Source organism: Phoenix dactylifera, chromosome 15, assembly GCF_051530095.1.
Source record: "Phoenix dactylifera cultivar Ajwa chromosome 15, Ajwa_hap1_PhDact_Kaust_v1.1, whole genome shotgun sequence".
Lineage (NCBI taxonomy): Eukaryota > Viridiplantae > Streptophyta > Magnoliopsida > Arecales > Arecaceae > Phoenix > Phoenix dactylifera.
Genome location: NC_143204.1, coordinates 20,348,514 through 20,360,204, shown reverse-complemented (window position 1 = coordinate 20,360,204; position 11,691 = coordinate 20,348,514). Strand labels below are relative to the sequence as shown.

Here is an 11,691-nt window from a genome sequence, read left to right as displayed (position 1 = left end):
TTTTTTTTAATTATTCAAGAGTGATGAATGGTCCTATAATCATTTGTAGTTTCAACAAAGTGAATGGATGTATGATACTACTTCCTTACCAAACTTGTTTATGAATGGATGCCGGAGTGCTGGTAGGCAGCCTCCACTTCTGAGCAATTGGAAGTCTAGGGGAAAATATTCAAACAAGCAGTAGCAACAATTGCCTCTACTTAAAAAGCAGGCATAATCATCTTCTCTCATGATGTTGCAACCTTGCAATATCTTAGCAGGGGGTAGGGCGAGATTTGTAGTGTTAGGCCAGATTCAAAGCCACTTGACCAGGGCCTAATGATCGCCATAATGTTCTAAAAACCCAGCCAATGGCATTAGCAAACTTTAATATCTATGGGTCCCCAGCAGTGATTGCACTGAGTGGCCAACATTGAGATATTGACTGCAAGGTTATGCCGAGGCATTGTTAGGAGATGGATTATATAAATAATAATAACAATCAAGATACTGATGGCATGTTTTATATATTAGTTATTACTCCATCATTTTTCTATTGATGTGGAATTCAAACATGTCTCACTCAGTCTACCCCACCATAGAGTAGATTTGCCAGTTCCAATGAGAAACTTCACCATCAGAAGATTATTATGAAGGCTGTGATAACTTGGAATCTTTGCATGTGGTCTATATGGTCATTCCTTTAGGTTTATCTTTGTGTCCATTGGGTTTAGAATTATGTGACGGTTCCTTTGGATTTAGATAAGTGTCCTGATAGCAAAGATTTAGGTTGTCGATGTCTGAGCTGTTACGGCACGGAGTAGAGGGCTTATTTAATAAAAAATGAAATAGAATGATACCATGATGCATCTATATTTAGACGCTTAAAATCATGACTCAGATTGTTAGCACATGAGAGATTCATGTTTCTCTAACACTGCATGTAGTTTGAGATCATGACATGGAATTTAGGGGGCGTTTGATATGGGGTGATCGGCCTAGGATCAAGGATGATAGAAGTGGAGGTGATGAGATCACCACATTTGGTTGCACCACAGTGATTCTATATGACGGTGATTCTAAATCATCTCCGCTCCTCAAATCACCGCCCAACCCGGTAATGGGATATCCGTCCTTGAGGTCAAGATTCAAGAATCCAAGATCACCCCAGAGCAGTGATCCTAGGTTGAAATTATAAACCAAAATACTCCTCAAACTTTTTTTTACGCTCGAGTCGTTACCTCTTCCCTATCTCCGCTCCGATCTCTCCCATCTCTCTGCTCTCCTTTCCAGCGAATGCAAGAAAGGAATCCAAATGCTAATAAAAAAGGAAGGCCTCCGCCCAAAGGAAGGCTTCCAGGAGGCAAAGAAAAATAATCACAGAAGGAAGGGAGAAGACAAAATGGCACCGACTTGCGATGAAATAAAGAGAGGAGAGGAGAGAGAGAGAGAGGGGGGGGCGGGGTAGGGAGGTTCCTTGCCCTGTTTTCTACAACAAAAGATTTGTTTCTTTAGTGTGAAAGAGGACATGGGTTGCATCTTTCGCATGAAAGAAGGATTCCGTTCCTTCGCATGAATCCGCTGTTGGATCGCACTGCATGGATCTCGAAACACTCCAAACTCCATCATTGATCTCGAAGCAAGCAATGGATGATCCAACGGTGGATTCTCATGAAGAAAGGGGAATCTTTCTTTCACATGATAGATACAACACGTTCCTTGTGAAAAGGGCTGCGCAGCGAGCTTGGCCCGCATGTTGGATTAGACTAACAAAAACACGTTTGAAGGTATAATCGGAGGCCTACATATGTCCTCCTGATGGACGAGAACCGGAACAGGTGGTGCTATTGGTTACCATGCATCTTCATCCTCTTTACCTTTTTCCTCTGGTCGTAGCCGCAACAACTTTTGGAAGGTGTTTGGTATGGGGTGATCATCCTAAGATTAAGGATAATGTGGGTTTAGGTGATGAGATCACCATATTTGATTGCACCATGATGATTATATATGGCAATGATCTTAAATCACCTTTACTTCTCAAATCACCATCGACCCTATGATGGAATATCCGTACTTGAAGTCGGAAATTGAAGATCATCCTAAGGCAGTGATCTTGGGCTAAATTTTGAGGTATAAATTTATTAGTAGGAAATTTAATATATTAGTTTTATTTACCTTATTTTTCTAATCAAAATAAATATTAGTATTAAAATATAATATATTATAAGTATAAAAAAATATTAAGTATAATAATAATTAATATATCTTTATAGGACTAATAAATTTATCTTATGAAATATATTAATAAATATATCAATATTTTATTATAATATATATTTATATGATTAGTAAATATATTTTTATAAAATATATCAGGGATAGTTTTGGTATTATATGATTAATAATTTTGGATTTCTATGGAACACCGAACAGGTTACTTGTGGATATCTAAATTTTTTTAATTTTTGTAACATAGCAAACTAAACACAATGATCTTAGATTATCAGGATCATATTATCTCAGGATAAGGATCACCAATGATCTAAAATCATCTTAGTGATCCCATTTGGGTCACCAAACACAAGCCAATGAGCACTGTTACTCTCTTAAGATGGAATGCACGAATATGGTGGTAGTGGAGCGAAAAGGCTAAGATTAAGTCCCCGACAATCATTGCTAAAGAGGTTGAGGGAGCCAAGATTCTCACACATGAATACAAAGGGGCCCGCCAATAGGACCCTCCCAATTTTCGGTGCGAATCGCTAATACCAACTACGGTGTGTCATAGTCCCACATTGACTGACGAAAAAAGTGTTACATTGGTTTATCAACCTGAAATGGCCCTCCTAATAGCTTAAGTTTCCGAATTGCGAGTCTGTAACAAGTGATATTAAAGCCAAAATCATTATGCATCACAATCTTTATTAGTCATGTGGGCTCCTCACTAGAGGATACCATGATCAAGGAGGATCCAGTAGAGTCAAGTATGATCCAGGCCATTGATGGGTCTTCCTCTCTCAACTAGAAACCAATAATGATGAGGCCATCATGAGACTGGGTGAGAAAAATGGTCATAGTCTCACATTGACTAATAAAATAAATGTCACATGGGTTTATTAGTCTAGCCAGTCCTCTTCCCAATAACTTAAGCTTTGGACTATGAGTCCATGCTAAATGGCTCCCACACCAAATCTCTATGATAACAATGTCTAGATTGGTTATCCAACTTTGCTTTTCTAGTGCGCTTAACACATAAGTGAAACTCATGTGAAGGGGATAATCTTGTGTGGGAAGCATATGTGCTTGGATTTCATAGTGCATAATCTTCTTCTTCTCCCCTTGCTATTTCCCTTCTTCTCATCCTCCCCTTACATTCTCTCCCATCTTTTTGTTTCTTGTTACACAAATAAAAAACAGTAGTCATTATTAATTAAGAAAATATTTTAGAAATTAGGAAAAAGATGTGACATTTTTTTTCAGGCTTTAAAAATATAAAACTAATATTGGTGCCAAACATAACCCAAACAATTAATATAAAAATACCAACTACTTTTTTTCAAAATTTTTACTTTATATTATGATTTGGATGATGTGAAAGCTCTAATTTGCAGCTAGTATGTTTTCCAATCAAAAAAAGTTGACCCATAAATTTTAATTAGAAGACCTATTTTCAAACTAGCACAATGAGGATCCAATCAAATTAGATTAGATTTTTGGACCGAGTCCATTTTAGCACCCTAGAGTACCTATTTATATGTAGCCTAATTATTTATTTTGTATTCATTAAATATATAATACAAAAGGTGCATATTTGTATATAAGAAAATAATACTGATCTTTAACTTAGCCAAGTCTGAACAACCTAGATGATAGACAAGTTATTAGAAACTATCCATGTGCGTCGAAACTGTACATGTATGTGTGTGTGTGTGTCTGTGACTCTGTGAGTGAGTGAGTGAGTGAGTGAGTGAGAGAGAGAGAGAGAGAGAGGAGCAAAGTTGATGTTGGGGCATGGGCAAAGATGTGGTGAGGAAAGGCGAGGAGCATTTCTACATAAGTTTCAAGAGAGAAAAGAGGAGAGATTTTAAATATGACTAGTTAAAATGTGTATGCATATTGTTGGTGATTAGGAGCAGTACTCATGCACTATATATCAAGTTAATTATTAGTTCTAGTTTGAGACTCGGTTTGTTTAGATTCGTTAAAATTAATTTCATATTCTTGTATGTAGTATGATTAAGTTGGAACAAATTTGAGTTTAGAATACACTTCTCTATAATATATATCTAAAATAAAGGCTCAGCTTATGCAAAGCTTTTCATTTGCTACATGAACTCCGGTGTTAATGATACTGATATTAATATGGCTGGTTATTACTAAAGTTCATTATGCAATAGAAATTTAGCTATTAAAGCTTTTTATTTATTATGATTTGTTATATTATTATATTATATTTTAAAATAGTTGGAAAAAGGAGTAAAGAACCATAGTCCAAGTATTGTCAATGGCTAATATCAATGATGGAAATTTTTGCAGGGAGACTCGGTTTGGATGGAGTTCTGCATTCACCAGGTGAATGCTATATTAATGACATTAGTATTAATGACAAGAATTTATACTCGATAATTATTAAAGTTTATTGCTTAATATATAATAGAAATTTAGTTAGTGAAGCCTTCTATTTATTATAATGTATTATACTATTATATCACATCTCACATACGGTTGAAAAAATGAGAAAAAGTATATCCCACATATAGCGTGTGTTATATACTAGTATATAACTAAAATGAAGGCTCAAATAAGAAAAATATGTCATACGGGCTATATGTTAGTGTATAACTAAAATGGAAGCTCAAATTATGCTAAGCTCATGTAGATGCCCATATTGATAATATTATTAGTATAATTCGTTATTTTGGACCATAAGTAGAATTTTTATTTAATATGATTCTTTATTTTGGACCACATTAATAATTATTAATATGATTCTTTATTTAGTAAGTAGATTTCTTAGTTAATATGGTTCTCTATTCTTGATAGTAAAAAAAATATTTTTGATATATGAATCTTTTATATTATATTTCCAAAATAACTAAAAAAGAAAAATTGGTATATCGCATACCCGCATGCACACACAGAATTCCTTCCTCTTGATAAAAAAATATATTTTAGATATATGAATCTCCTATAACACATTGTTAATAACAGTTATCATTTTGCATAATTTTTTATTAAATATTTTTTTTAAAATCAACTTTGCACATCAATTTTCTCATAAAAGTTTTTGTAATTCCAAACATAGCATTTTTATGCTATATTATATTTCAAACATAACCAAAAAATAAAAAAAAAATACTCGGTATATCGCATGGATTGTATGCAAGTAGTAGATATATTTCGGACATTATAGTAGTAGATCTGGTTCAGAAATTTTAGTAAATATATTTCGGACATTGTTACCCGTCCTTTGGCCTTCGGGGCAAAATCAAATCCTTTTCGGTGCCTTTTGCTTCGAGTCTGTGTGGAGACCGGAGCAAACCTCATTCTGGAGGCGAAAGATATCCATTAAGATGCGCGTCCCTTCCTCTGCTTCTCTCTTTCCCCTGATGGACCGCGGAGAGGAGAAATTCAAAGGCGCCACCGCCACCTCCATGGAAACCGTAACGGCGATCACCACCGGCCTTCTCTCCTCCAAAATCGCCACCCCCTCCGTCGCCCTGCCGCCGCCCTCCCCCCTCCTCTTCCTCCCTGGCGGTCGCTTCCTCCACCTCCTCCGCCGCTTCCTCCTCCTCTCCCTCCACGTACTCCTCTCCCTCCTCCTTCTCCCCCTCTCCCCCGCCGTCTCCCACCTATATTCCTCCTCCCCCGCCGCCGACGCCGCCACAGAAGGCACGAGCGCCCCCGCCCGCGCCCTCGCTCACGTCCTCTCCCTCGTCGCCCGCGTCCCCGTCGCCTCCCGCAAGTACGATCTTGTCCGCTCCCTCGCCGAGCGGTTCCTCGACGACAACCTCCGCCTCGGCGCCGGCGCCGGCCTCGACGAGCTCAACCACGACGCCCTCTCCGCCGCCTTCCGCCGCACCCTCCGTCTCCTCGAGGCCGCCACTGCCGCCGCAGTCTCCGCAGCATCCCCAGCGGATCGGTCGCTGGACGTGATATTCGGGGCGGTCAAGTCCGGGATGAGGCGGTTTGCCGAGGCAGCGTCGGTGCCGGAGGAGTGGGAGGTGGCGGGCGTCGGCAGGGCCGGGTCGGCGGAGAAGCTGGCGGCAGAGTCGCTGTGGCTGGCTCAGAAGATGGCGCAGAGCGGGGCGGCAGCGGAGGCAGTGGCGCGGTGGGGGGCAGCGGCGAGGCTCGGCCGCCTCGCACTCTCCGCCGAGCCCCGGCTTCAGGTGGCCTTCGTCCGCGTCTCCGGTCAGCCCCCTTGTCTTTTTCTTGCCCCTTTTCATTAATTATATAATTTTATATTTCTATATAATTTTAAGGATTTTTATTTTTTGCATGAATACCTTCCTAAATGTCGAATTTTGCATAAATACTCTCCCAATTGATATTTGTGATAACACATTTGTTTTGCTATTCTACCTATTTTTATTATCCTTATTTTTGCATATGTACCTACACCATCTAACGTCGATAAAAAATTAATAGTTTCAAATTAAAATGACTAAAATACTTTTAATAGATAGATGTATAAAAAAAAACATTTATAAACTGATCACGATGGAGGACAAAGAAATAATTTTAAAATTTTATTTTATTTGTAATTAAAATAAATATGATTTTTATTAATGGTGTTAGAAAAACCGTTATATTAGATGCATTTGTGAAAAATAATATTTTATGAGGGTACAAAAATAAATATAAATTAAAGAGGGCATTCACATAAATTTAAATTTTTAGAAGGGTATTCATGCAAAAAAATCCTAATTTTAATCCTCCGCTCGATTTCGGCCACGCGACTCGGACGCGAGCTGGGTCTAGCTCAACCGAACTCACGAGGGGACGATCCGAACGTTTAAGGATCCAATGTTGTAGTGTTAACTTGAGATAGTCCAACTATTTAATTGTTGGATGCCACGTAGCGTTATGACGTTGAATTGACGCTTTTGACAGCCGGCTTGCTGTCTGTAGCAATACAGCGCACTGTTTTCATGAACTCGGGGTGAAAATCATTCCAGCTGGATTCAGTTGGTGCCGCTAGATTTTGTAGTACTTACCAAGCCACTTTAATCGGTCGTGCCTGATCGGTGACCAATACGGTACGGGTCGGTACCATCTCATTCTCGAAATAGGGAGGGAGAGAGAGGAGAGAGGCCGAGGCTTCCGAACTTACGTGAGAGTCGAAGAGCGTTGCGAGGGCTTTGCGATGACAGGGAGATGTCCAACAATGGGGAAGGCTCGAAGCAGTCTTAAGGCTTCGCGATTGGTATCCGGATCGGGAGGGCATCCGGTTTTGGCGAGAGAAAAGGGAGGAGGCTTCGCAACGGGCATAGGAACCGAGAGAGAGAGAGAGAGAGAGAGAGAGAGAGAGAGAGAGAGAGTGGAGCTTGCTTGAGCAGGCGGAGAGAGCGGAGAGAATGGGTGAGAGCCCTCGAACTGCAGGTTCATCTCTTGCTTAAAGTTGCCTTTATTAGATTTTATTACCAACTTTCAAAGAGTCATCATGTTATGCACTGATCAATGGTCCTCTCTCATTAGTAGAATTGTGCTGTAAGCCAATCCCACCAGGTCAGGAGAAGGCTAGAATGATGATAATATTTGAGTGCGGATTGGAAGGCTATCTAAAAATAATGGCCAACTATTATGCTTAACATCGCTCCAGCCTTTCAACTGGTACAAAATATCAAATCATTTTGAAATCTGAACACAGAGGGTAACAAGTTGCATTAGAGTCCTCAATTTTCAATTTAGAAACGTTTCAAATCCCTTAGGCGAGGCCTTTCACTTGGAAGGCCAAGCACTCATTGCCTTTCTTTGAAATAGTAGCATAATATATACTAAAACAAGAAAGCATTCATACACTTATGATATTCACAATAAGAATTTTCTAAGACGCGAGAGGTATACTCCAAACTTGAAAATGGCATGTAAATTGCAATCAATTACCGAAAACATGACAACATCAACTTGTAACCATATTATAGAGACTAAATTAGAGCAACCCTTCCTGCTTTAGTACTGGCTTGACTCCGTCCTTGCCCTTAAGCTCTATCACCATATATTTTACCTAAATGACATCAAAAACCCTTTTCAGTTTGTTCCAATATGTATTAATCAAGGTTCGCCGGTACTGGACTCCGTATCAGTGCCACACTAGCATAGTATCAGTACAGTACGGTACGCTGTTTTTTTTGCGTACCGAGTATCAGTACACCATCGGTACCGATACCGAACCGGTACGGTACAATACGTTCGATACCGTTTAGTTCGGTACGGTATGGAACATATGCATTAAAAGTAATGCTTGCAGCATATGTTCTTTTCAGATATTGGGTGGTTAATCTAGAAGCTTGATATTGCATTCTAAGGAAAAAGGTCATACCCATCCACACTCCATTTCTACCAAAAAAAGGTCATCCTGCTGACATCATTTTTATCCACTGCCTTGATCTTGCTTTGCTTATTGATTTACAATGGGTACAATATATAATATGTAATATGAAGCTCTCTTGTGATCTCACTAAAGGGTTCTACCACCCATTGCAGTTCTGTGCACTGCCCAGATTCTCTGTCACCTACTTTGCATCACAGACAACTCTGGAAATGGATGTGAGAAGGTGTTCTAGAGCTGTCAAACTACCATGGATAGCATTATCTTGTTGGCCATTCTTAGTAGCTCATATTTCTAGTTCTAAAGTCCTCTGTGTTCAAATTACTAGAGATATCTTTATAGTAGAGAACCACATATTCAAATTTTTACAAAAGATGTTCTCTGAACTTGATTGGAAAAGATATGACACTTGCAGACACAGACATATAGTGCATGCATCGATCGATAAACACATAGATATATACATGCATACAAGAAATTACAACAGTGTTCTTCCTTTGAACTGGTGCAATAGGCATCGACATAAATGCTTTGCAGTTCTGAAGAGTTCAAGAGATGTAGGATCTCCCTTTCTAAGGTTGCTAAGATAATTGAAAGTAGTCTTTCACTAAGTTCTCAGCTGAGTTTTCAAGATCATCGAGAGGCTACATTATTGGAATCAATTATGCATATTATAAACACAATCTTCTCAAATGATGAGATTAAACCTCATCCCTATGCATTGCTCTTGCTTGTAAATCTGTTGCGGTTCTGGAGGGATTTTATCTAGGCTTCTTAAGAACATTCTTGCTTTCCCCAGTTCTTAATTGCCGCAAACCAACAAAATTTGCATTTTTTGCATATGTTTTGACATTTCTAAATGAAACCATTTACAAGAACTTGAATATTCTTCTTGTACTTTTTTAATCTACCACAAGATACATTTCTTTGGCATTCACCAGTTGGAGAGTAGTAGCCACATGTAATGATATGGACAAATAGCTGTTATATTGAAAGAATCTAAAGGTTTGCTGAAATAGATAATCCCCTTCGCAGCAGTTTCGAGTCTTATGAGTTCATTTTCATAAAGCAAGAACAAGCATCTCATTTATCGAACTATTACGGTTTTAACATTATTAGTACCTTGTCAAAAATGACATTTTTGAATATAACTTGGACAAGACTTTATGCTGAATGAAAGAATTTTTTCCTGCAGCATTCTTATTCAAGCATGCCAAGTCTAAAGAAATGGAAGAATGGAAAGGAGAAGACGAAGATGGATCCGTAGCCAACTGTCAGATGGCGATGTTGACTTCATGGCTGCCATTGCTCTGCCACGCCAGCAATGGCACAGACACTCCCATAATGAGCAGCGGGGAAAGAGCGGAGATGGTGATGGTGCTGGAGGAGATGATCAAGAAGTTAGGCTGGGAACAGCAGGAGGAAGTCATGGCACTCTGGCTCCATCACTTCATGTCCTGCCCCGACTCCGACTGGCCAAATCTGGAGTCATGTTACATCCGATGGTACTCAGAATCTAGGAAGCTTCTCCTGAAATGATGGATATTATATTATTTTATGTTCCAATAGGACACACACATTTTTTTCTCATGGAGTCACTCCAGGATTTCAAACTCACCCATCTATATGGGATGATGGAGTTTAGCTTCTGTTAGATGCCTCAATATTCCAGAAGCATACTGCTCTACAATCACATATACCATTTATTATATAATGTAACAAAACCATTTCTATTTTTTATGGGTCAAGTAGATTTTTATTCATCTAGAGACTTATTCGTTCTGGTGAGATGACACCAAAAAACACCTGCTTAGCTGAACATTTTTACAAAGACCTTTTCACTACTGTATTTGATCTGGGATTCTGGATACCGTGTCAAATCGGTCGTCACCACCACTTGGCATGACTGTATAACTCGCTAGATCTCTTGCTAATCCAGGCATCTAGCTTTCTTGTAGTTCAGAATTCTTTATGGTGATTCTCTTCCTGCCAGCGGAGGCCTTCTTCAATTTCGTATATTTGAATGAGGTGGAAGTGGGAAAAACAGTATTTTCTGATAACATCAATCCTTTTCGTTTAAGCTTTGCTGATAGTTTTTCGGTCAAAAGAATTAGAGTCTTTGAAAGGGGCACCTCCTTGGTGCATGACTTAGCTACAGGTGAAGCCCCCTGGTGCCTCCCCTTTTGAAGAGCTTACACAATCTCTGACATCTTTGCATTAACCTTCTGTTTCTTCATGAAAAGGAGCCATCTGCCCAAAAGAGAGGATCAGAGGATACAGGAAAAGTAAAATCTCAACGGATCTGATATAAAACAATGTAAGCTGTATGGTTCTGAAGAATCTTCAGCCATAGGGTTGTAATAGTTTTTGAATGTCATTGGATAGTGTAATAGATATTCAGTCTTATGCTATGCAGAAAAAGTTTTACTTTCAATCGTCATTTACAGCATAGATAATACAATCCAAATTTTATGAAATGTAGTGCATTGAACCAACACAAAGTAAATGACTTGAAGGACACTATTTCCAGCTCAGGATATGGGACTCCACTAGTTGGCTTAAGTTCAGACTTTCTCAGCTCACACAATGACTTCGTTTCATACTCTTCTAAGTTCCATCGTTTGTGCATGCACAAACACAGTACAAGAATTGAAGTTTTGATCCTGTTCATAGTATGCCGTACCGGTCCGAACTGAATGCTACGGAGCGTACCGTACCATACCAATTTAGTAGCGATATTAATATGAGTGGCGTATCGATATTCGGCACGTTAAAAAAAAATTTCATACCAATGTAGCACCAGTAGGGGGTCTGGTACCGAAACAGCGAACCTTGATCATGTCTATGAAAAACTATGATGAATGTATTAATTGACAATCCACATTGTTCATTATGATATTCAATATTTTCAACATTTTAAAATGAAATGTTTTAGACACCATTCATTGATGCATCAACTAGGTACAATATGGATAACAATAATATTATTATATTCATATGGATGAAGATACATATAAATTTTAAATTCTAGCTATTCACTTTGAGTTATACAACTTATAATCTAGATGAGCAAAATTTGGTTTTAGTTCTTTCAAACCATACATCAAATCAAAACATTATATTAGTATAAAATGAAAAATTATTATTTTTAGACCACTTAA

The 11,691-nt window shown here is 38.7% G+C and overlaps 1 protein-coding gene across 1 annotated transcript; it reads left to right on the top strand.

The window, feature by feature from the left end:
* Positions 1 to 5,449: 5,449 nt before the first annotated feature.
* Positions 5,450 to 10,293, top strand: LOC103707937 (uncharacterized). The gene is made up of 2 exons (XM_008792662.6): positions 5,450 to 6,390; positions 9,726 to 10,293. The coding sequence occupies exons 1-2, from the start codon at positions 5,553 to 5,555 to the stop codon at positions 10,067 to 10,069; spliced, it is 1,182 nt and encodes a 393-aa protein (XP_008790884.2). The 5' UTR covers positions 5,450 to 5,552; the 3' UTR covers positions 10,070 to 10,293.
* Positions 10,294 to 11,691: the final 1,398 nt, after the last annotated feature.